We start from the raw sequence: 26,911 nt of genomic DNA on the forward strand, positions 1-26,911 counted from the left end.
AATGGCTGTATGGCGCGTTAGTCTTTGCCCCGACACCGAACCGTCCGCTTCGGTCCCGCGTTTCGTTTCCCGCCTTTTTCCTTTTTCGCGCGCTTTTGTGTTTGTCTTTGCGGCCAGTATTTTTGTCGCTGTGCAAGTTTAAATTTGGAATATTGGAACAAGTAAGTAAACTGGTATTGTTTGTTTGCATTAACTTCGTGTCTTTAGTTTGGGTAATTGAAACTATAATTAATATTGCACTTGTACTTAATGACAGTTATTAATTAAAATGCCTTACCTAATAATATTGTCGCAAGAGACAGGTTACCTATTGGAGGAAGTAAGCATTATTATCAAACAAAAAACTACAAAACACCTTAGTTTGTTTTTAATTTTAATGCTTACTTCGTTATTTGCATTATCTACCTAAGGTTGCCTCCAGAATCTCGCGAACTAAATTGACAGGTCAATGTGCACAAATGATACCACAGTTTGGCCAGTGCTGTTCATATCGATATTTTCAAAAAAGTTTGAATTAGAGAATATCGCGAGAATTCACCGCTAGCGGCGCTTCTGTTGCGCGTTCAGTTAAAATGTATTTTTAAGTACTTAATTTAAATTATTTTACAAATTTTACTTGGTATTTTGAAAATTGTGCAATTTTATAGTAATAGATACAAGGATATTGGATAAACATATTGTAGATATTTAAATAAATATTTTATTATATTTATTTTATTTTATTTGTTAGGAAAACTCACAGCTAGAGTAACAAGTTATAGGTGATAATATAGAAACAGTGATTTTGGCTCAAAATACAAATAAGGCCGATCCAGACGGGGAAATAAGATAAGATTTTGTGTGGTGTGGACGTAAAAATTAAATCATCTCGGTGATCCCTATTGCTTCGATTGTAAAGAAGACCAGTCCCTAAACTGGACATTCAAGTTGACAATTAGGTCAGAATTTAAATACAGTTAGACCAAAAAAAGTCTGCAGCGATTTTAATAGCCCACGCAGTGCAAGTATTATTTTAAACGTCAAAATTCTATGAAATTATGACGTATTAAATAACAGTTGCATTGCGTGGGCTATCAAATTCGCTGCAGAATTTTCTTGGTCTAACTTTAATTATCGATCAATCTCATCTACCGGTCAATTGTATAAAAATTAAATAATCAATTTTAGATTTATGGCGACAACCGCAGCTCTTGAAACAACTTGCCCCCAAACCTGCATATTAAAAGCCAACAGGGGTGGTCATATCTCCATACAAACGTACTCGACTGTTTCCTCCGTGGGTTTTGATGCTAGAGCAATGGTTTTTTCAACACAGATTAATATTGTCAATATCTGTGTCGGACCGTTTTGCTTTTTTTGATATTTTTGTTTTTTAAGGCGCTAGAGCCTTTCAAAAATGGCCAAAATGGCCTCATTGACTATGCCGCAATGAGAGGCGTAGTATTGAAAACTGAAATCAATTAGCCAAAAAAGCAAAACGGTCCGGCACAGATAATTTCATACTCATTTCGATTTCCAAATTTGGTTACGATTGGTTAAGTTTTGGAGGAGCAAACAGTCGAGTACGAAACCTCGATTTTTGAGGTTTTTACGCAGGATTTTTCACCTTGTCCTCATCGCACTAGTTTTAGGAGCCGCTTCCGTTAGCGAGATGGGTATATTTACCTAAAATATTTAAAACTCAACTCCTGTTTCGTCTTAACATTGAAATTTGTCAGTTTCACATCCGCACCTCCTGATTTGATTGGTAACGTCACAATCTTACAATCGAATCAACCACTTTTCTCGTCACATTCATACAACGATTTGTATCGAATCGTTTGTGTCGATATCATTTTATCGACATATACCCCTGACTTTTTTTTATTTGCTATTCCTGGTATCATTTTATTTGTCAAACGCATGTCAATTTAGTTCGTGAGCTTCTGGAGGCAACTGTACAGATCATACGTCAGAAATCAGTCAGATTTAGTACAATCAGCATCAGAAGTGGCTTAGCAGGTCAGATGTCCTAAATGCATTTTCTTAGCAACAATCATGCGTAGAGCTCATTTTCATCACCTCAACAGTTTAGCTGCATTTGCCGCTGACTGATGTCCCAAGTACAGTCGTCACCCTGCAATAATACGAGTATGTTACTCAAAGAAGACCGCAAAAATATCTGACACGATATATTTTTGGAGCCATAACAGCGTGTCACATAATGTTGCGGCCTTCGAAGAGTAACATTATTGCACGTTATACTGTAGGTACATTATAATTAGGTAATAATTCGTACGTGTAACTGACAATATTTTCCCTATTTTGTCCCCTCTACTCAGGGTTTGAGACATATATTTTCAGAGATATAGATAGAGAGAGAAAGCAAAGTATCATGAAAGGCAAGTGGCGGCCAGGCCAGACAAGGTAAATAAGACAGGAGCAAAAACTATTATATCAGGTTTTCCACACAAAGTTTCATCAGCTGAGGCGTTTGTTTTATACTCACCGCAATACCAATTTGCGACTGAGGTCATAATGCTATCTCCTTTACCCTTTTAAGACCAAACAAGGATGAAAGAGATGGCATTAGGACCTCAGTCGCCAGTTGGTATTGCGGCTACTATAGTTTGGACTGTAGTGCAAGGATGACGACCCGCAGACCTCAATCGATCGCGTCTGTACCGAGGCCCTTCAACCTACTGGTATCATTGGCCTAGGGCAGGGGTCGGCAAACTTTTGAGAAGCGCCAAATAAAGCAAAAATCAGCTATAATATGTAGTTCGCAGAGAGCCTCAAGTGTTGTTTTCAGTGATCTAAGAACAAGTGTGGCTTAAAGAGCCGCAATTGTAACTTCAAAGAGCCGTATGTGGCTGGCGAGCCGCGGTTTGCCGACCCCTGCCCTAGGCTAGGGCAGTTATTGAAGTTATTCCCGTTCGTGTACTCTTTGAACGCTACGTCTATTTTATGTAAGTCATGTAACAACCAATAGTAAACCTTATTGGAATGTAACAAGGTTATTATTCAACGGTAGCCGTGAGCGTCTTTGGACTCTTTGGCGCTCAAACATTCAAACTTTATATTTGATCCTGATTTAATATTAATTTGATATCAGTCGTACAGCATCTCAATACAGGTACTCGTACAGGCTGATCTGTTTCGATATTTTTAGTATACTAATGCGCTTTGTTCACCCTCTAGATATTGTGCACTACTTTTTTGGGGAACTCGATGTCTCCATTCTGATATAGACCCTCGCTAAACCTGAACTGGGAGTACATACAGCTGGAGCGTTCGAAGAAGGAAATTCATCTGAAACCATACAGCGCACTACCATTTAGGTTCTATGTAGGATATATGTTAGGATGTCAAATCAAGTTTAGAATGTTGAGATCTTTTTAAGATATTCTTCCAGAGCTCTCGACTTCTCCAGTCACCCCTGCACGTCTTACATATCATGTCACAAGTCACGCAACTTGACATAATACAGGTACAGTTGCATATTTGAGCACGTCTCTATTGTCAAGGCGTTAGAGTGCTTGTTCAGATATTGTGAACACCTTGGCCGCTCCGATATATCTGATGGTGACTGTAGTCCCGCCAATAGTCGCGACAAGACGTGCGAAACGTGCTGTTTCTGTTCACTATTCGAATATCGGATAAATAAGAAAACAGCCTTCCTTGCAATTTTATTCACAAAACATGCTTTGCCGATTTTGCCTGATAAATAAAATACACAATGTGATTCCAGCCCTATTAGTTCGTGATTTCGTCCACATTCCGTCGCTGTTAAAAACTTAAAACCATCATGCAGGTTCCGAGACCGGCGCAAGTCTCACGTCAGCGGACGTAAAGCAGGCCACTGACGAGCCTTCCAAATGGATGCCGTTACAATGGATTCATCCAAATGGACGGCATCCTAATATTAAACATTGTACGTTTTAGACATTCACTGACCGATTTTGGATTGCAGCCACGCTATTTGGACTGTTGGAAGGCTCGTCAGTGGCCACCACGTGGTGAAATTGTTTAGTTGGTAGTCAGTACTTTGAAACCCTTGAAACTTTCAGGTCTAACCGATTCTTATACGAAGTCCTGTTATTATTCCTCTACCAACGAAGTTCTTTAGAGTCATAAGAAGTCTTTTTCTACACTTTGCACTTTTCTTACGCTTAGGTAATACATTTTAATTTTACTACAAGACTTATTGCACTTGATTGCGATTCTCGAGAACGAGCATTTTAGCAGATAAACAATGTTTTATGACGAATTGTTACACACAATCATTGTCACGAACTCATTTGACTCCTGAATTGGTTTTCCTGTACCGGCCTAGTCTGTATTCGCAATGGTTAAGAGCTTGGGCGTATCGAGTTCTGAAGATCGTTTACGAAAAAGCCCGCTGGCAGTGGGGTTTACGATCGTAAACGTTAAACAAATATAAAACCGGGCAAGTGCGAGTCGGACTCGCGCACGAAGGGTTCCGTACCATAATGCAAAAAAAAAAACAAAAAAAAAAGTTCACCCATCCAAGTACTGACCCCTCCCGACGTTGCTTAACTTTGGTCAAAAATCACGTTTGTTGTATGGGAGCCCCATTTAAATCTTTATTTTATTCTGTTTTTAGTATTTGTTGTTATAGCGGCAACAGAAATACATCATCTGTGAAAATTTCAACTGTCTAGCTATCACGGTTCGTGAGATACAGCCTGGTGACAGACGGACGGACGGACGGACGGACGGACAGCGAAGTCTTAGTAATAGGGTCCCGTTTTACCCTTTGGGTACGGAACCCTAAAAATGTATCGGGATCGGGATGACAGATGCGAGGATGCGACAAAAGTTGCTCATTTCTGCCCAAAACGTGCAAGTTATGGAATGAGCTACCTTCTGAGGTGTTTCCCTTGTCATATTAGCACAAGGGAAACTGCGGTTCTTCAGTAATCAGGTACATATTTAGGGTTCTCAAAGGTTGGCAACGCATAATTGGCACTTCTGATGTTGCTTATGTCCATGAGCGGCGATGACTGCTTCCCATCAGGTGGCTCGTCTGCTCATTTGCTTCCTAATACATAAAAAAGTCTCGTGAATATTTTCATACATTATTCAAGTTTCGATTGGCGTTTTCTATCAACGATTGTCATTTTGGCTAACCCCCCTGTGCTCTGCAAACGATTGGAATCCTTCTGCGCGGCAAACGAGAAATAGACCGCAACAAAGAGTCGCAATTTGCTCGTGTCGGCCATAGTTATACGTTGAACCTATCAAATGTGCCATTGTTCTGCAAATGGAAATATCTGTCTTAGTAATACCCTGTATAGCACGGGTAACAATATATCAATTTTATGCTTAAAAGATCATAAAATCTGTGAAACAATCGTTATATTATTTATTGTAATATATGCTCATGTTCTATCTATTTACATACCTAAATTTTTTTATACATACATGTACCTATCGTCATACCTATACTATTAGTATTATTACTTAACTATACATAACTATAGCTATATGAAAGGGGTTAAGCGTTAGCACACCCCTATTTATTTCATACTATACTCGATACCGTTTTTATCCGACCCGATGTAGACATGCCATTAGTACACATATCGGGGCGCTGATATATTACGGAATATACGGGGCAGGTATATCCAACGTATCTAGGGTAATTCCACCATTACTGAGCGCACGCACGCATTGGATCGACCTCCGTTGGAACTTTGCTACAAAAAGGTATTTAAAATTAAAACAAACGACTCCTTCGTTAGATCCCATTGTTATCAAATTGTGTCAAAATACTTTGTAATAATGTATTTCGTAATAATATCCAGAGGGGAAAATGACGACTACATTTGTATGGAAAGGCGATTTCGCGCGGTCGTCCATTTTCGTCTTAAATACTAAATGATTACTAATATTACTTATTCAGATACTGCACTTATTTCTAATCCCTTATTCACTGGGCCATCTTACGTAAGAACCTATGCACGTCCGGTATGATAAACTAGTAACCATCCCAATCCCAAAGAGCATCACAATGCAACATCAGTAACTTGCTTGGCAAATCCTCTAAGGATAACTTTCACGAGCCTATATCGCGACGTTCGCTATACAATGGAAACTGAATCTTTAGCATATTGGAATAGAGTTAAGTTTGTCAGGGAATAAGTGGTTGACATACGACTTTTTAATAGTTAGCCTTGGAATACTAAATTTGGTGAACGCTATATTTGTACTATTCGGCGCAGCACACGCATTGACTGGTAAATAGAAGTACAATTGACTTCTAAAGTCTCTAGTGGTGCTTTAGCTTCTTTTTAGGGTTCCGTATCCAAAGGGTAAAAACGGGACCCTATTACTAAGACTCCACTGTCTGTCTGTCCGTCCGTCTGTCCGTCCGTCCGTCTGTCTGTCCGTCCGTCTGTCACCAGGCTGTATCTCAGTAACCGTTATAGCTAATAGACAGTTGAAATTTTCACAGATGAAGTATTTCTGTTACAACAAATACTAAAAAATACGGACCCCTCGGCGGGCGAGTCCGACTCGCACTTGTTTGGTGTTTGTGTCACTTTGTATGGAGAGTACAGCTCTCCAATTTAATTGGTTAAGAGCAAATGTCTCCAAACTTTTTGACCTAAAGACGACGGCCATGTCTTATTAGCTCGCCCATCCTTCTTCATACATTGATTTGTCCACCAGAATTATCTGACGGACATATCTGTACTGTCCGACATATCTGTACATATAATATGTCACTAAGCTAATCAAAGATCACACATTTTCGCGATAGTCGAAGAGTGCTAAAGAATGACAAGGCCAAGCTAAACTAAACCTTAATTCCATGGTATAAATAAAGATTAACGTGTCTAGGCTTTTCTGAGTTTGTAAGTAAATACAAATTACGATCGTGTCATGATGTTTACTCTCCTATTTGCGCAATAAAGTAAGACCATTGAATTATGAATTTACCAAGGTTGAAGTGGTCAATAACTCATTCAAAAGTAGGTATTTAGTAAAGAATTCATATTTAAATAGTACTTGACTTTTCATCGAAGTTTTCCTGCTAGTTTAACCCCTTACTGCTTACGGTGCCATATATATGGCGGATATGATATTCAACCGCAATTGACAGCTTTTAAAGTTCGAACTAAAACAAATATTTACTATCACATGCATTAAGTAAGGGGAAAGACGAAACAGGAGCCGAGTTTTAAATATTTTAGGTGAATATACCCGTCTCGCTAACGGAAGCGGCTCCTAAAACTATTGCGATAAGGACAAGGCGAAAAATCCTGCGTAAAAATCTCAAAAATCGAGGTTTCGTACTCGACTGTTTCCTCCTCCAAAACTTAACCAATTGTAACCAAATTTGGAAATCTAAATGATTATGAAATTGTCTGTGTCGGACCGTTTAGCTTTTTTGGCTAATTGATATCAGTTTTGAATATTACGTCTCTCATTGCGGCATAGTCAATGAGGCCATTTTGGCCATTTTTGAAGGGTTCTAGCGCCTTAAAAAACAAAAATATTAAAAAAAGCTAAACGGTCCGACACAGATATTGACAATATTAATCTGTGTTGAAAAAATCATTACTCTAGCATCAAAACCCACGGAGGAAACAGTCGAGTACGTTTGTATGGAGAAATGACCACTCCTGTTGTAGGATCTTAAGTCTGCTGTAGGATACTATAGTTGCAAAGTCCTAGTTGGGTACACCATTTTAAATTTAGTCACGAAATTCAGGATAGTTTAACCGCATTATCAACCTAAATTAGGGTGCATATTCGATTACAATTTTTCATATTGCGTGACAATCAAAATCTTAGACTCTGTCGTTCTAATGATGATGGCCACATGGTTTGGATAATACTAGGATTTTAAGGTTTTTCACGCTAACGGTTATGACGTTTAATCTTGTGACTATCTGGGTTTTACTTCGGTAAGATCTGGTCTGTAGGTACTGATTTCTTTTTACCCTGAGGAAAAGCCCAAAGACAGGTAATCATTTTAAGTACCTATAACTTTACCTAGAATTTAATCTGAGCCTTTTTCGTGTATATTTTTAGTCCCTAGTGTGGCAAGATGCTGGGAAATGTTTGAAATTTAATCCAAAATTTCCAGACCTTATTCATTATTAATTCACTGATAGTTTTGCAGTTTACCTTTCAATCCCGCGGCACAACCCAATTCGGTTAAGAGCCAAATAATTGGTTTACCCGCCGCAGCCAGCGGCTAATGTGGTTAAATAATTCTGACATAATATTTGGTTTGGCTCACTAACCTAACTTGGTAACTGGAGCATTTGAACCAGCATTTCAATATATGACAGCAAAATTTTATAGACTCGGATCAGAGAAAATAATAATAAATAATAATAAATATTGGGGACATCTTACACTTACTTACATATTGTAATCCTAATTTTGGCTGACGGTTGGTATAAGTTCTGGGCTCATTATAGTTCAGTTATATCCCTTTATTATCAACATATCAGCTGAACGAACTCTACTAATGGCGACGCCCTCATACGTGTCAATGTTTTGAAGGTTTTTGCAGATTTATGCAATCTCCTCACGATAGATGTATGCGAATTCCTCCTAGTCCTGACGACCGACGATCAACACGTAAGATAGTTGTGCCGTTCTCGAGAAAGTTTTCCGTTTTGTACGGGGAACGTTCCATTTCCATACAAAACGGAGAACATTCTCGAGAACGGCACAACTACGAGTATATAACGTGTAGTGCATAGGTCCCAACTCCCAATCAAGTTTTGACTTTTTGTCCCAGTCTTTACCGAAATCGAAGTCACGATGCTCCTCGTCGTAACGTTGGTGCAACTGCCCCGCGACACCATTTTCCATAGCGCTGAGTACACGCTAATAACGCTAAAAAGGCGATAGTGTGGAGTTCTAAGATCCTTTAAAGATACAAATGTCATCATATGCCTACCTACTTTTAAGTCAAGTCAAAACGCAACGCTTTTCAATTCAAGAGTACAACATTTTAATAAACTGTTATATATGGATAATTTATCACATGAGTATGCATATATTCTAGACTCGAACAGGAATTTGGACCATACTATGTTTTCAAAAGAATCTGGTAACGTCAATGCACGTGGACTCACTACAATATTTCGGGATGTATGCAACCTCATGAAGACAATTGAAAATTATACAGTTGATCCGGATAATACGCACAGTTCTTATCAGGATCTACCATCTCACGATAAGTTTTTTCGAGAACTTGGAAAACTTTACCATAATGCATCAAAATATTCAGGGCGTTTTAAATAAGCTAGATTTTATAGAGATCACCCTAGACAACCTAATGCGGAGTAATAGACGTATAGATGTAATATGCTTGAGCGAAACATTTATGCAAAAAGGGACTGAAGAAAATCTGAAACTTAAAAATTACAAGTTAGCCTCTTCTTTTTGCCGTCAAAAACAGAAAAGGGGTGGGTCATCTATATTAGTAGCTAAAGATATATGTGTTAAAGCGCTCCAAGTATGCAAAGATCTGAGTGTACCCAGCATCTTTGAATGCACCGGTATTGAGTTAGTTGATCACAAACTCATAGTTGTAAATATTTACCGTGTGCCCAAATACGTATACGTAAAGCAGTTCTTACTACAGCTGGAGGCACTTGTATATCATTTAAATAAAAAATACAGGAACCATAAAGTTATCTTAAGCGGAGATTGGAATCTCAATATTTTAAAAGAGGACAAAAATATCCGGGATTTTCAGAACCTTCTTAAAAACTACAATTTTGAAACTCACATAAATGTACCTACGCGAGGCGAATCTTGCCTGGATCAAATTGCTAGTAACATAAAAAAAGTTAATTCCTATATTCTTCCACTAGCACTTTCAGATCATGAGACAGCTCAGTTTATTTCATTTAGTGTAAAAAACGTACATGCGAAAACATTACGTTACATTACGAAAAGAGATTACAGTCCGGATAATCTGCAAAAATTTGCAGACTGCATGGCATCACTCTCCTTCTCCGAAGTTCTCTATAAATATGACACCAACGAAGCCTTCGATGAATTTTACGATATGCTCTGTATGTTCAATGAATTATGTTTCCCTTACGTAAGAGTTAAAGTAAAAAATAAACGGTCAAACAACAGATGGCTGACGAAAGGCTTGCGACGTGCATGTGCCAATAAAAAGAGGCTATATCTAAGGTACATACAAGAAAAATCACACAAGTCTACAAATAAATCGGAGTATAATCAATATACTAAAATACTGAGAAGGTGCATCAATAAATCGCAGCAGTTGTATAATAAGAAATGTCTCATGACAGCAAAATGTAAATCGAAAGCAATTTGGCAAATTATTAACGAAACTTCATCTTCTCAAGTAAAAAGTATAGAGTGCATAGAAAAAGACCAAATAAAATATTTTAATCAACTTGACATAGCAAATCACTTCAATAAATTTTTCATTAATAATAATAATAATCCAGTAAATAATATTGACATTAACTATCCCCGCTTAAATATACATTCTCAAAAGACAATATATCTTAGTCCGCTTAGCTTTGATGATACACATAAAATTATTTTATCATTAAATGCAAGCAATGCGACTGGCATAGACAACGTTAGCACTAGAGTGATAAAGTTGTGTGCTAAGCACATTGTAAGACCATTAACACACATTATAAATTTGTCGTTCGTAGAAGGTTGTTTTCCCGAAAGATTAAAAATGTCTATTGTTAAACCTTTTTTTAAAAAAGGCGATAAAGAGTGTTTAAATAACTATAGACCTATCGCACTCATACCCATAATTTCGAAGGTTCTTGAAAAAGCTATGCATATTCGGTTAATGTCTTTTCTAAACTCGAATAACATTTTAAACAATAACCAATATGGATTCCGAAAGGGCAGCTCGACCACATTGGCATGCTTCAACCTTATAAAACTTATAACTGAATCGTTAAACGAAAAGGTTCCAGTGGCAGCCATATTTTTAGACTTAAGTAAGGCATTTGATTTTGTAAACCACTCCATTTTACTGCATAAGCTACAGAGTTACGGTGTCAGAGGAAATGCACATAGCTGGTTAAGAAGCTATTTATCGGATAGACAGCAGTGCACTGAATTAACCCACATTGATCTCAAAAACATGGAGCAAATAGTGACACGCTCAGAGTTTATGTATAACCGAAATGGTGTACCACAAGGAAGCATACTTGGCCCATTACTCTTTTTATTGTATATAAACGATTTACCTGACCATGTTGGCCATAGTTGCATTATGTTTGCGGATGACACTACTTTAATAATTAAGGCTAATGACATTTTAAATTTTAATGATGACATAAATGATGCTCTTGCAAATGTAGTTAGTTGGTTAAATAATAATAAATTGAAAATTAATGTTAATAAGACCCATGTAATGCAATTTAAGACCCCAAAAAGCAGTAGTATATGTTTAAATATTCAACATGGCAACGAACATGTGGAAGAAGTATTTAGCACTAAGTTCCTTGGTGTCACTATTGACCAATTTTGTAATTGGAAAGTTCACGTTTCGGACATTTGTGCGAAACTTCAAAAATATGTATATGCTCTGCGAAGACTCAGTACTACGTGCTCAAAGCAAATCGCGTTGACAGCTTATCACGGCTATGTATCTTCCATGTTGAGTTACGGATTAATAATCTGGGGCAACTCCGTAGATATGCAAAAGGCTTTTATAATTCAAAAGAAGTGTCTAAGAGCAGTATGCAACACCCACTACTTGGAGCCATGCAGACCCTTATTTCAATCAACTAGAATCCTGCCTTTACCATGCATGTACATCAAAGAGATGGCACTGTTTGTTCATAAGCATCCTAATATCTTCCCTACCCATGCCCAGGTCTTCCCAAGGTCAACACGACATAGAACACGGCTGCACTTACCTCTTGCTAAGACCCAAATATATAGGCATAATGCGTACTGTATGGGTATTCAAGTCTATAATAAGTTACCGAGCGATTTAAGAAATTGCACGCCTAACCAGTTTAAAAAATTACTATCTAAATGGCTATTAAATAAATGCTTTTACTCCATAAGTGAATTCTTGAATATGAATAATGACGAATACGAGTATGATGTTGACTAATTGTATGTAATTTTAAATGTCTCAGAATAATTTATCCAGCTTGATTGACTTAATGATTTGTAATTTATTTTATTGTGGTTTCTGCTATTTCAATTATTTAATTTGATCGCATGACATTATGTACCTATTATAAGTTTTGCATGCTCAATTGTGAGTAGAGTACACTGTACTACTAATTTTAAGTCACCATCTACATATTCACTGTATTCTGGCAAATAAAGAATTTGTATTTGTATTTGTATTTAAGTATGCGGCTACATGCTGGGCCCATCTGCCGGAGTATTATGGATGGCTTTATCCATCTTTATTCACGTGTAATAACTGTCACTGTTTAACACCGTGGCATAGAAAGTGACGGACACCGTTTTATCACGCTGTTACGTAGACAAGAACTACCATCATATCCGTACTGGCCGCGTGTGCAGCGTCGAGCTTCCAAGGATTTTTAGCAGAGTGTTTAAACTGCATCCAGTTTGAGTGATGCAGCGCACACGGCCAGCTTGTCTCTCTGTCTGAGCGTCCACTCAGTTTTGACAATGTTAATTTGTTTCGCAGGATGGAAGTAGGCGTGCGGATAGTGGGCGTGATCCTTCGTCTGATAAACTTCCTTCTGCACCCTCTGTTCTGGCTGGCGTCCGCCCGTGGCCCGAAGCTGCGGGTGCCTCCACCGAAACCCTTGCACCTTCGAAGCGCCGCCGACCTAGCCCGAGCCGTCAGAGATGGAGAGGTAAAGGCAAATATTCAAAATACAAGTTTTCTGCAAGCTACGACTACGACGACTTACTACGACTTAGGGTAACATTCCATTTCCAACGACAGCTGCACTACTGTCAATTTTACTATAGAAATTGACAATGACAGCGACGCGTTCAGTACCGGTAGTGCAGCTGCGGTTAGAAATGGAATGTTACCATTATATAGCTGTTGACCGTCCAATCTTCAACATAAAGCCTCTTTTGTGTGATTTACTTTCTTCTTTAGCTGTGTCTCAAACATAAGAATTATGTTCTTTTCGTCCCAAAGCACAAACAACTTCGTAGAGCTGCCGACCTAGGCTAGCTATGGTAGATAAATAAATAAACAACTGGAGCATTCCACGAAATTGTCTACCGTTGTCTCGTACAAACTTGAATTTTCTGAAGATTTGCAGTTATAGGAGTTTTTTTTCTGTCACGGTGGATGTAATAAATGCTCCGTAAAATAATTATAATGTAAGTACCTAATATTCGAAACAAAATGCATTTTTGTATGGGACAGGACAGCTCATATATAGATAGAATGTCCCAGAACATTCATAATTCATACTTATTGTCTGACGATAAAAACAATAGGTGTACAGTAGGTGTGGTTACAATTTCAGCTATCTGTGACAGCTTCACAACCTGCCGCCATTCTTCTCTAGGGTTCCGACCCTAAAAAGTACAAAATAGGCAGCCATCAGAGAACCTCAAAAGAAAAAAAACGGAACCCTTATAGGATCACTTTGTTGTCCGCGTCCGTCCGTCTGTCTATCCGTCCGTCTGTCTGTCAAGACCCTTTATATCGGAAACGCGTGGAAGTATCGAGTTGAAATTTAAACTATATACTCGAGTTTATGGTCCCTTGAAGCTGTGAAAAAATCAAACTTCTAAGTTAACTTAAAAAAAAAGGTACTTACGGCCGTTTATATATAATGGGCCATTACCATTACACTGTGGTGAATAAGAGTTTTATTTATATTTAATCTAACTAAAGTTCACAATTCATATACGTAGAACATGGGTCTGGTTGTTATGATTAGGCTTCCTTCTAGCAAACCATTACCATTCATACCAACTCAATTTTCAGATGACAAGTCAAGAACTAGTGACAGCTTTCATCGAGCGTGTCAAAGAGGTGAATCCGATCCTCAACGCCGTAGTCGGCGAGAGGTATGCATCAGCTCTCGCGGAAGCAAAGGAGGTGGACCGACAGATAGAAGAGGCGAGAAGAAATGGGAAGTCTCAAGAGATCTTCCAGAAGAAACCGCTGCTGGGCGTTCCTTTTACGGTTAAAGAGAGCTGCTCTCTTGCTGGTTAGTTGAATGATAAAGTGAATATAATCATTATCGTTGTAGGCGACAAGTGATTTCGCCAGATGGATTAGATGGAAGACGGGACAGAACTTTAGTTAGGAATCCAAAATTTTCTCAACTACAACCCAAAGCAAAAGAGCATGAGGTAACAAAATTAATTCATGCTTTTAGTTACTTGCATTTGCTCTTAGCATTGGGATGGCAAAACAAGATTAGACTTTGAATCTCCCTAACCTCATCTCGACTGTTCCAGTTTGTCATTGAAGCCTAGAGTCCGTAGTAAAAAAAGCTAATTAATCATTATACTTTACCAGGTATGTCAAACTCTGTTGGCTGCCTGGAGAACGCCGGGAGCCGTGCCACGACGGACGGCGCGGCCGTCAGACTGGTCAAAGAAGCTGGTGCCATACCGCTACTAGTGTCTAATACTCCAGAACTCTGCCTTGGGTGGGAGACGACTAACCTGCTCAACGGGACGACGAATAATCCTTATTGTATTAGCCATACGCCGGGCGGATCGTCGGGTGGTGAGGTGAGTACACACATTATTGAAGACATTAGTTAGAGTGGGACATAGCAGGCGGATAGTTAGTTGGAACAGCGAAGCCATAAGCTACTAGTATCCAATACTCCAGAACTCTGCCTTGGATGGGAGACGAGTAACCTGCGCAACGGGACGACGAATAATCCTTATTGTGTTAGCCATACGCCGGGCGGATCTTCGGGTGGAGAGGTGAGAGTGATTATGATCGACATGCTATCAGAATAATGAAGGAAGGCGGTGCTGTACCGCTTCTAGTATTCAATACTCCATAACTCTCTCTTGCATGGGCGATGACTAATCTGCTCAACGGGACGACTAATAATAATGTTGTGTTAGCCATACGCCATCAGGTGGAGAGGTAAACAAGTGTATGTCAGGGCCCCTTTCTATTGGGGCGAAGTGTGAATATCAAGTTTTAATTTTAGGACATAAAATGGCAGATCTTTCAAAGCGTAAAGGAGCGCGCGTGGACTGCGGGCAGTACGTTCTCATTGACGTGAATTCTCAACGTAAAGTTTTAGGCCCCAAGATGTAATTACGAACGCGCACGCTCCCTACAGTGATTTTAAAAAGCGATAGTGTTGCTAGGTTTGACAGTAACCAGTGTTACATGTTCACCTGGGCAAGAAAATGGCGACTTGTATACTGATTTTAGAGGCTTTTAGGTAATAATGTTTGGTGGAAGGGTAAAATCGACGAAAGCGGAATGCAAATAGACAGTCTGGTCAAACAAAGAAGTGTCAAACAAATGCCTTAACTAACTAAAGATTAGTTTAGATACTTACCACTAAAAATTCTTCCAAGACTGCTACGAACAAGGTCTAGGTCTTGCAATCTGCCCGTTTACAACCAATTTCCATTATATAACATGAAGCCATCAATGCATAAGGAAATGTCACGTCCGCAAAGCTGCCAGGAGGCCGCCTAAACGCCTGTTTGAATGCCCATTGTGTGGCCCGGACGCTAAATGGCCTGTTTGTTCACTTATAACTTACCTACGAAAAACGACCTCGCTTGGTTACGTGGCTGTTTATTTTTCTTGAAGCTTTCTGTTGGGGGTGTTTTTTCTGTCATTGTGTTTTTTCTTTTGTTTTTTTTTTTATATTGTTATACTTCGTATACTCGTACTCTTGGGTACAGTCGCGTTCATAAATACATGTTTACGTTTCTTCACTTTAAGCCATTGGAATAAGATAAAAAATGTATACATATTTATGAACTCGCCTGTACTCGTACTGTCGTAGTCTTATAAATTGTTTCGCAGCACAGATGTCGTTAAATCGAATTCATCGAAGTTCCGACATTTTATAAACTTTTACTGATTTAAGCTTCGAAACTGCTGGGTAGGGGTGAGGCCTTTGCCCAGCAGTGGGACACCTTATAGGCTTTATAAAAAAAAAAAAGCTTCGAAACAAAAAGGCTCATATGTTGGAAATATTTGCTGTATTGTCTGGGTAAGGTCTTGGTAGCTCTGTGTAAGATGTCCCCAATATTTATTTATTTAATATAATCGTTCGCAGTCGTTTCTGCCTGATACAAAATTAATTAAGTTTACTGATTTGACTGTTTAGTAAGTACACTACTCAATTCAATAGGTAGACTATTCATCATCATCATCTCAGCCATAAAACGTCCACTGCAGAACATAGGCCTCCCCCTTGGACCCCCATACGTGCCGGTTGGAAGCGACCCGCATCCAGCGTCTTCCGGCGACCTTAACAAGGTCGTCTGTCCATCTTGTGGGTGGACGTCCTACGCTGCGCTTGCTAGTCCGTGGTCTCCACTCGAGCACTTTTCGACCCCATCGGCCATCTTCTCTGCGTGCAATGTGGCCTGCCCATTGCCACTTCAGCTTGCTAATCCGGTGGGCTATGTCGGTGACTTTAGTTCGTCTACGGATCTCCTCATTTCTGATTCGATCACGTAGAGAAACTCCAAGCATAGACTATTACATTACCGAGGTAGACTATTATATTGTAATAAAATTATCTAACAAACAAAGACGCTAGTACCTACAGTAGGTATTTTTTCCACGCGCTACGTGCTAATTTAATAGACAGATACTTTATACGACAAACTTCTTTTACTGCGCTCACTCCGTTCCTAAGTAGACACGGTTAGTGCAAACACCTGACCAAAGCAAAGGTCAAACATGGGCGCAAACATTACCTAAGTGTAACTTCAATATACCTATGTACCTATATAGTTAGACATCAGTGTCGCATAACAACATCATAGACTTCAATATATGTACCTACATGTTTAGCGTATGAAAAATATTGAAAATAACAGTCTGATTTCCCAAATTTGTCCGCCTGATCTGATATTTCTGTTAGTACGAGTAAATTAACCAATCGAAATGTCATTTTAATAACAGGGTTATATATATCCATATACTTACAAGGATTAGTACTAGGAATATTTTTGTTAAATGAATTAATTTTTTATCCTATTATGACGAGGATAAACTCGCAAAGCTTAACGCAAATGTCGCGCTACAATCGTTATAAAAACTTGGCATTAGATCTGCCAAATCCCAAGAATCAAACCACACTAGAGACTTTCTTGGGTTTTCTGCCTTATTGAGCTTACCGTGGGACTAGATTGATGTATGTAAAATTGTCCTATAATAATATTTATTTATTTATTCTGACAGTTGGAACCTCTTATAATCTGCGATACCTCTGATATTAACCTCATTTCAGGGCGCTCTGCTGGCGTGCGGTGCATCGGTATTCAGCGTGGCTTCAGATATCGCTGGCTCCATTCGGCTGCCGGCTGCGTTCTGTGGCGTTTTTGGACATAAGCCTACACCAGGTAATTTTATCCTCTAGCCGCCCAGAGCCCTATAAAAAGATCTCCTGTTCCATTCTAATTTGAACTTTGTGTTGACAAAATAGTATTTCTTTTTGCTTGGCAAGGTTTGACGTATGGGCGGCTAGAGGTTATACTAATGTTATTGTGGAAGTTTGTATGCTTTTATCTTTGTTCCTTCATCAACCCATCAAGCAAAACAGCTGAAAGGTTTTATAAAAAGTATGTCCCTCAGATAATACTATCCCACCAAAAACATAAATGTAAAAAAGGAGAGCCAAGTTCAATACAAAAATTATGCTTGGCTGTGGGGTTCGCCGCAAAAAGAATGGAGATCTAAATGAGTGCCAAGTTCTATGCAAAATCCAAATATGTATTTATAGGACCAAAATAACATTATAAACAAGTATTAAACTCTATTTCTTTGCTTTATTGGATACCTATAACAATTGCTGTTATTTTTAAAAAAAATGTCAGATCTTAAAGTAGGTTAGATTTGGCTTGGCCAGTTTTCATTACACTGCCCCCGTTCAAGGATTTCGAAGAGTATGGTATTAATATGGCAGGATGACAGCTATATTTATTGGGACACTGTAATTGGCCACTCCTACCAATGAGACTTCTTTTCGCTTGTTTCTTTCTGATTTGTTTGGAAAGGCCAATTACAAAAGACCTTACTTCTACTTTCCTTATGCGCACTGCCAAGGAATGGAATTCCTTGCCGGCGTCTTTATTTCCGTGCTCTTATAACCCGGCAACCTTCAAATCAAGAGTGAACAGGCACCTTCTGGGCGAGCTCGCTCCATCGTAGGCCACGTCTACGCCTCGGCTAGTCTGTGGCCATGAGTAAACCCATGCATAATAAAAAAAAAAAACCTATAACTATAACAGTCACCCTAATTTTTTCAAATACGGTGCTTACCTATCTATCAACCTTCATTGTTACAGGCATCATCCCAATAGAAGGCCACATCCCCACCCTGAATGACGAGAACTACCCCAAATTCCTGACAGTCGGGCCCATGACGAGAAAAGCAGAAGATTTACCCCTCCTCCTCAACATAATGGCTGGAGAAAACAGAAGCAAGTTCAGATTGGACGAGCCAGTGGATATTAATAAGCTTAAGGTGGGGTATAGTTCGTAGATTCGTAACTGAGCCCGGCGGCTAATCCTATTGTCTATTGTTAAGTAAAACCGCACGTGCTACTTACCTGCAAAAATGGGTCATCCTTATTCTATTTGGCACCTGAGCGCAGGCTAGTCCAACGCTCAAAAAACCAGTGTAGTTGCGCTCTCCGATAACGCGCCTTTGTTACGCATCTCGATGACACATTTTAGACTGGTTCTGTAGAGTTCGACTCGCCGGCACTCAGTAACCGAAGTACGCAGGTTTTTATGCAGGTGGTGGTGGCACGTGGCACGAGCGGTTTTACTTAACAATAGACAATAGGATTAGCTCGGGCTCAGTTACGAACCTACGAACTATACCACTTGGCTACTTTCATATTAGTCAAATCAGATTCTTTTTTGGACCTGTCAAAACTTTGTCAAAAATTTGCTAATATGGAATTTATATGAAAACTGTGTAGTGACGTTACAGTTAACTCACCCACTTTTTATACTTCCATCCGATTTATTAAATATAAGTTATGTTTAAAAATAACCGCTATCTATGTTTTTCTAATAATTATCTGGTGCTTTATTTCGTGCATGGTGTGAAATAATTTATTTTAAGTATTGGAAGGTACCCAATTACCATTTTCAATTCTCTCGGTTTACGCCTTTAGAGTATTTAAGTACCTTTTGAATACATCAAATTAGTGTTTCGGTTGCTAGTATAGTATAAGGTGGCCAGTTATTGAAACCTTATACTAAAGTGAATTGTTTATAGGTGTATAGAATTCATTTTTAGTTTGGAGTGGCCAGTTACTAGCGAATCACTCTAAAAGCGAAAATTGGCTTACATATTTCGCCTATAACACGTGTTATTGGTTTCAGGTGTTATACATGACGGAAGCGACAGACGCCATGCCGCTGCTGCCGGTGCACGGCGGCATCAAGCAGGCCGTGCGCGCCGCCGCCCGGTACTTAGGGGAGTGCGGCGCCGCCGTCAGCCAGGTGAGGACGGCTTTATGCACTTTCAGGTGTTACACATGACAGAAACGGCAGACGCCATACCGCTGATGCCGGTGCACGGCGGCATCAAGCAGGCCGTGCGCGCCGCCGCCCGGTACTTAGGGGAGTGCGGCGCCGCCGTCAGCCAGGTGAGGACGGCTTTATGCACTTTCAGGTGTTACACATGACAGAAACGGCAGACGCCATACCGCTGATGCCGGTGCACGGCGGCATCAAGCAGGCCGTGCGCGCCGCCGCCCGGTACTTAGGGGAGTGCGGCGCCGCCGTCAGCCAGGTGAGGACGGCTTTATGCACTTTCAGGTGTTACACATGACAGAAACGGCAGACGCCATACCGCTGATGCCGGTGCACGGCGGCATCAAGCAGGCCGTGCGCGCCGCCGCCCGGTACTTAGGGGAGTGCGGCGCCGCCGTCAGCCAGGTGAGGACGGCTTTATGCACTTTCAGGTGTTACACATGACAGAAACGGCAGACGCCATACCGCTGATGCCGGTGCACGGCGGCATCAAGCAGGCCGTCCGCGCCGTCGCCAGGTACTTAGGGGAGTGCGGCGCCGCCGTCAGCCAGGTGAGGACGGCTTTATGCACTTTCAGGTGTTACACATGACAGAAACGGCAGACGCCATACCGCTGATGCCGGTGCACGGCGGCATCAAGCAGGCCGTCCGCGCCGTCGCCAGGTACTTAGGGGAGTGCGGCGCCGCCGTCAGCCAGGTGAGGACGGCTTTATGCACTTTCAGGTGTTACACATGACAGAAACGGCAGACGCCATACCGCTGATGCCGGTGCACGGCGGCATCAAGCAGGCCGTGCGCGCCGCCGCCCGGTACTTAGGGGAGTGCGGCGCCGCCGTCAGCCAGGTGAGGACGGCTTTATGCACTTTCAGGTGTTACACATGACAGAAACGGCAGACGCCATACCGCTGATGCCGGTGCACGGCGGCATCAAGCAGGCCGTCCGCGCCGTCGCCAGGTACTTAGGGGAGTGCGGCGCCGCCGTCAGCCAGGTGAGGACGGCTTTATGCACTTTCAGGTGTTACACATGACAGAAACGGCAGACGCCATACCGCTGATGCCGGTGCACGGCGGCATCAAGCAGGCCGTCCGCGCCGTCGCCAGGTACTTAGGGGAGTGCGGCGCCGCCGTCAGCCAGGTGAGGACGGCTTTATGCACTTTCAGGTGTTACACATGACAGAAACGGCAGACGCCATACCGCTGATGCCGGTGCACGGCGGCATCAAGCAGGCCGTCCGCGCCGTCGCCAGGTACTTAGGGGAGTGCGGCGCCGCCGTCAGCCAGGTGAGGACGGCTTTATGCACTTTCAGGTGTTACACATGACAGAAACGGCAGACGCCATACCGCTGATGCCGGTGCACGGCGGCATCAAGCAGGCCGTGCGCGCCGCCGCCCGGTACTTAGGGGAGTGCGGCGCCGCCGTCAGCCAGGTGAGGACGGCTTTATGCACTTTCAGGTGTTACACATGACAGAAACGGCAGACGCCATACCGCTGATGCCGGTGCACGGCGGCATCAAGCAGGCCGTCCGCGCCGTCGCCAGGTACTTAGGGGAGTGCGGCGCCGCCGTCAGCCAGGTGAGGACGGCTTTATGCACTTTCAGGTGTTACACATGACAGAAACGGCAGACGCCATACCGCTGATGCCGGTGCACGGCGGCATCAAGCAGGCCGTGCGCGCCGCCGCCCGGTACTTAGGGGAGTGCGGCGCCGCCGTCAGCCAGGTGAGGACGGCTTTATGCACTTTCAGGTGTTACACATGACAGAAACGGCAGACGCCATACCGCTGATGCCGGTGCACGGCGGCATCAAGCAGGCCGTCCGCGCCGTCGCCAGGTACTTAGGGGAGTGCGGCGCCGCCGTCAGCCAGGTGAGGACGGCTTTATGCACTTTCAGGTGTTACACATGACAGAAACGGCAGACGCCATACCGCTGATGCCGGTGCACGGCGGCATCAAGCAGGCCGTCCGCGCCGTCGCCAGGTACTTAGGGGAGTGCGGCGCCGCCGTCAGCCAGGTGAGGACGGCTTTATGCACTTTCAGGTGTTACACATGACAGAAACGGCAGACGCCATACCGCTGATGCCGGTGCACGGCGGCATCAAGCAGGCCGTCCGCGCCGTCGCCAGGTACTTAGGGGAGTGCGGCGCCGCCGTCAGCCAGGTGAGGACGGCTTTATGCACTTTCAGGTGTTACACATGACAGAAACGGCAGACGCCATACCGCTGATGCCGGTGCACGGCGGCATCAAGCAGGCCGTCCGCGCCGTCGCCAGGTACTTAGGGGAGTGCGGCGCCACCGTCAGCCAGGTGAGGACGGGTTTATGCACTTTCCGCCAAACAATAATGAGCAAACATAGCACTCCAGAGGGCATATCGCGGGCACGTCGGTTAGTAAAGATTACAAGAAAAACAGGCCAAGTGCGAATCGGGCTAGCGCACGAAGGATTCCGTGCCATTACGCAAAAAACGACTAAAAATCACGTTTGTTGTATGGGAGCTCCACTTAAATATTAATTTTATTTTGTTTTTAGTATTTGTTGTTATAACTAGCGACAACAGAAATACATCATCTATCAAAATTTCAACTGTCTAGCTATCACGGTTCATCTTCATCAGATACAGCCTGGTAACAGACAGACGGACAGCAGAGTCTTAGTAATAGCCAATAAGGTCCCGTTTTAACTCTTTGGGTACGGAACCCTAAAAACCAAAATAAATGGAAAAAATATGTTTGTGTTGAAATACGTGTGAGTTACCTAACTGTCCTTTGCCCATTTGTGGCATCTATTTAAAATACCCCATTTTTTACAGGAAAAGTTTGAAGAGCTGGAAAACTCGGTGGAATTATCAATATCAGTATTCTTTTCTATGAAAGATATACCGAACATGCTGCAAGATCCGACTAATCCGAAGGTTCGTATAATTTATATTAATTATAGACACACGGTGGCTATAACTGCATTCCCGTTTCCAGGGAGAGGTTTTGGGATTGTACTGAGCAACTTTTACTGTAGAACCAACAGCGAAATCGCTAAAAAAAATTACCCCCCATAGAAAATGGACCAGCCAAAATGTATGAAAGAACCAAATTTTTTTTAGGCTATTGTCTATGTTACTTTTCTAAAAAATTAGCCAAGTCAAATCCTTTATAATTTCAGGATTTTCTACACTTGGCACACACATAGATCTCAATTCTTTTGTCGGCGAGTCAACAACGACACATATCCTTAACTTGGCTCGCATTTCACATTTATGTTTTTGTTGGTATACTTATTTATTAGAAAGGGGATTCCGTCGGTACCTATTGACAAATAAAATAGCCTTTTTTTTCTCAATTTCAGCGTCAACGCAGCCTCCTAGTAGAACTACTAAAACACATAGTCGGTGGCGCGACACGCTCGCTACAAGCACTGGGATTCACTCTCATAGACAAAACCAACTTATTTATACCTCAACATAGGCGGAGCCATTACTGCGAGAGGGCGGACAAGCTTAAAGAACACATAACGGTAAATTGTGATCGTTATGCCTATCTATTATTTAAAAAATATTTGCATTAGAAATGTTTTTAATTTTAGTCGCTATTGGCGACATGTTTCGGGCCCGTCGAGGGTCCTTCTTCCGGCTCGAGTGCTCGCGGCGGCTGCACTCCGTGCTCCGTGCATGACGCCAATAGCGACTAAAAATATAAATAAGTGTAACCGTTGTGATCTAAATGTTTTTAAAAATATGTCTCACGAAAGTTTAATTTCTTAGATAGAACTGCGATTATCTCGAAACCCACGAAACTTTTACTAGACCTATAAGTGCATTTTCTGGACCAGCCTAAGGTGCATCGGTGGTTTGAAGGTTATCCATTAAGTACTGTGCACCCTGTATAAGGCCCAGCACTAATCATCAGTTAGGGCCCCCCCACGTCTGGCGTCTTTCGAGCGTCGGCGTCTACAATTCTATGGCCGACGTCGACGCAACGTCGACGCAGCGTCGACGCAACTGCGCAGCGACGTCATTTTCCATAGCGCTGGACCGACGCCGCCGACGCTCGAAAGACGCCAGATGTGGGGGGGCCCTTAAGGGTTTTGTCGTTATTATGATAAGAAAAAGACCTAAATCTAATGAATATGCATTTATTTTGTTATTTGTTGACTTCATATGTGTCGTTTTCAAGCAAAAGATACCACTTACTCGCTTACCATAAGAACGAAATTTGCTTGTATCTTCATACGAAACTTAATGGCCATCTTAATGGCTAGCGGCAAAGTGGTACGTTTTTGTAAAAACGTAAGCCCCAAGCCCTTATACTCGTTATTGAGTTTTTTTTTTAATTTCAGCGGACCCTGGGCACGGACGGGGTATTCCTGTACCCAGTCTTCACTGGCCCTGCTCACCGCCACCACGAGGTGTTCTCCAGGGCGTCGGGGGTGCTCTACACCATGCTGTTCAACGTGCTGGGGCTGCCCGCCACCGCCGTGCCTGTGGGGCTGTGCGGGGACCTGCCACTCGCCATACAGGTAATATCTACATCCATCCATATAGCCATTCAACTATTCATCAACCATCCGATCATCTATTTCAGGGACCGGCCAGCTATCCCTTCAAAAGGGTTTTGTGTGGGTTTTGCATAAGGCTTAACTCCCCAATACCCTTTGCCCGACGAATACGAGTACCTTTCATTTTGCTTTTAAAGTCGTAATATAAATCTAAGCGGTAGCCCGTATGATTAATCGGTATCCCAATATCTTTACAAAACCCTTGTCACCCGCTCACCAATACTTGCATATAAGCAATATGCAATATATAACGGTTAGCCTTATAAAAAGTATCCCTTTTAGCATATGTGCGTGTTAATTTCAATCGTCTACCTTGTTTATAATACATACGTTACTTCGCATCCGATACCGAGCTATCGTTTAATATATGATGCGGTCAGAATTGACAGTGTCTATTTTACTAGAGATTGTAAAAGGTAAAAATGCCAATCAATACTGGCTACAAAACTTGTATTTAGAACTAATAAACAATAAAGAAAAGTTTTATAAAAAGCGCTAAATTGTTAGGGTAGCCTTTGTACACAGTTATACAATAAACTATTATCTTATCTTATCTTATAAAGGGATTGTAAAGCATATGGGATATCAGTAAGCAATTGCAAAGGGCTAGCTTTATTGTTTGGTAAGTTTTTCGGTGAGGGATAGTCAAATGAATGGGCCAGCAGTTCGAACTGGTAATTATTTGGTTAGCCGTCTTAAAGGGATGCCCATAGAAAGGCTTTTATCGAGGAAAGTGTTGTCTGGTCCCTGATGTATTTATGGTTCCGTCCTTCCATCTATCATTCTAACCAAGTAAATAATTAAATATACGCTATGTTCCAGGTGATCGCAGGACCGAATCAAGACCGGTTGTGCATCGCGGTCGCTAAACAACTGGAGATCGGCTTCGGGGGATGGAGGCATCCTCGACACTAGGCCAAGGTGGCAGGCAAAGCGAATACAACTACGAGGAAATAAAGGAATAACTACAAGATACATCATTATTATAGCCCGACAAACCAATTTGTGAGGAGAAAAAGGCGCGAAATTCAAATGTTGCATGAGAGATAGAAGGCTACATTTTCTTTGGCGTCATTCTACTGACAAAAATGGTTTGTCAGGCTATACTTATCAAATCTAGCATTTACCACGTGATAAACCTTAATTTTATTATTAAGAAAAAAACGTAGCTAAAGCCCCTCTTACATGTGATGTATTACAAAAAACGCATATAAATTAGCATTGACAACTATTCAGTTTAAAATCTTCATGATAACCTTATGGACGCTACGCCTATAGGCCCCGTGTATGAACTTTAGGAAAGCAGCATATGAGCCGTCAGATTTTTGGCGCGAGGCGTAAATGCGTCGTTTATGCTTCCGATGTAGCGCACAAGATGGCAGAACCTATTAATGCACAAGGAAACCTACCGACGAGAACGGTAGATGGTAGCACTTGCTTTGGCAATGTACATGTGTACATATGTTTCCGATTCAGGCCACAAGATGGCAGATCCTGCAACGCGCACGGTCCCTATTACTTATTATAATTCGACAAGATAAATTACTGTTCTTACCTAAGAAAATAATAAGATCTCAATTTATTTTCTTAATTTACTTGTAAAAGAAGGGCTTTAGTTTAGTTTTTTATATACACGCCTTTTGACAAAATATATTAGGCGGCGTAAAATGTTGACTGTTAAAAAATATTGTTTATGTAACTTATGTCAATATTGTCAAATAGTTGTTATGAGTTTCAAGAGCAATGGAAAACGGGTCACTTGACTTGGGAGTTATCATAGTGTACCGTTTTTATGTTCTTGTTCATTATTCAGTACTGTCCAGTATGTTACTATTTATTTTAATTTTGTTCGTAATGCAGTCAGTATTGATAGTACTTTTTTTTAGAACATAGGCATTCGTAATATATTTTCTGTTTATTCAGTAAGCAGCTTTATTATATAGCAATCACAAAAACAACTATTAATTGAGGGTTCAACTTCATTTATGTATTTACTTAGTTTGTACACTGATTGTACAAGGATTTTTATAAAGTTTGCGTCAATCACTTTCATGTTTTCTAGATCTAAAGAGGTTCCCAAATGCAGGCGTGATTCACTCCGCGATTTCATCGCGTCGCTACAAGTACATGCGGCCAGTGGCCTAGCTAGCATGGGTGGCACCCGGTGCGGAAATTGTGGGTGTCACCCCAAAATTCAATCAAAATTGTAAAATATATTTAAAAAGACTAATTGTAATTTTTGTTAAATAGCTCAGGATTTACTCCATCGCTTTCATTTTACGAATTTTTATAGGTGGCACTACTGATGTTCACGGTCGGGTGTCACCCCTAAATGGATGACACTCGGGGCGGACCGCCCCCTCCCCCCCCCCCCCCTCCCCTAGCTACGCCACTGCATGCGGCCACACCAGTCTTGGTGTCTAGCAGTAGTAGTTGCCGCGCACCGCTATGGAACGGATGCCTGCTTGTGGTTGCGATTGTATGTCTCGTAATAAACGCGTTTTGTCAGAGAGTGAATCTTCTGTACCTAGTACTATTATTTATTCTGTGCCAAGAGTGCAAACGTGACACTTTATAAAATACTTGATACTTTATGCAGTGAAGTAGCATACGCGAGGGCCACAGGTATGGCGTGGTTTTGTACCTAACATATTGCTGTCGGCCACAAAAGTCACTGGCAATTTCACGAAATA

The 26,911-nt window shown here is 41.5% G+C and overlaps 1 protein-coding gene across 1 annotated transcript; it reads left to right on the forward strand.

Annotated features, from left to right (window-relative positions):
- Window positions 1-11: 11 nt before the first annotated feature.
- LOC134664657 (fatty-acid amide hydrolase 2-A-like) lies at window positions 12-26,471 on the forward strand. The gene is made up of 11 exons (XM_063521400.1): window positions 12-161; window positions 12,665-12,836; window positions 13,937-14,162; window positions 14,477-14,694; window positions 17,412-17,523; window positions 18,469-18,647; window positions 19,520-19,639; window positions 22,480-22,581; window positions 23,010-23,177; window positions 24,000-24,179; window positions 25,041-26,471. The coding sequence occupies exons 2-11, from the start codon at window positions 12,666-12,668 to the stop codon at window positions 25,131-25,133; spliced, it is 1,569 nt and encodes a 522-aa protein (XP_063377470.1). The 5' UTR covers window positions 12-161; window position 12,665; the 3' UTR covers window positions 25,134-26,471.
- The last annotated feature ends 440 nt before the right edge of the window (window positions 26,472-26,911 follow it).

The sequence above is a fragment of the Cydia fagiglandana genome, chromosome 5 (genome assembly GCF_963556715.1).
Source record: "Cydia fagiglandana chromosome 5, ilCydFagi1.1, whole genome shotgun sequence".
Taxonomy (NCBI): domain Eukaryota; kingdom Metazoa; phylum Arthropoda; class Insecta; order Lepidoptera; family Tortricidae; genus Cydia; species Cydia fagiglandana.

Bases quoted from the DNA above. Each gene is read 5' to 3' on its own strand.
- LOC134664657 (XM_063521400.1), top strand. From the start codon at position 12,666: ATGGAAGTAGGCGTGCGGATAGTGGGCGTGATCCTTCGTCTGATAAAC. The intron at 14,163-14,476 runs GTTAGTTGAATG...ATACTTTACCAG, and splicing joins AGAGAGCTGCTCTCTTGCTG to GTATGTCAAACTCTGTTGGC. The intron at 24,180-25,040 runs GTAATATCTACA...GCTATGTTCCAG, and splicing joins ACCTGCCACTCGCCATACAG to GTGATCGCAGGACCGAATCA.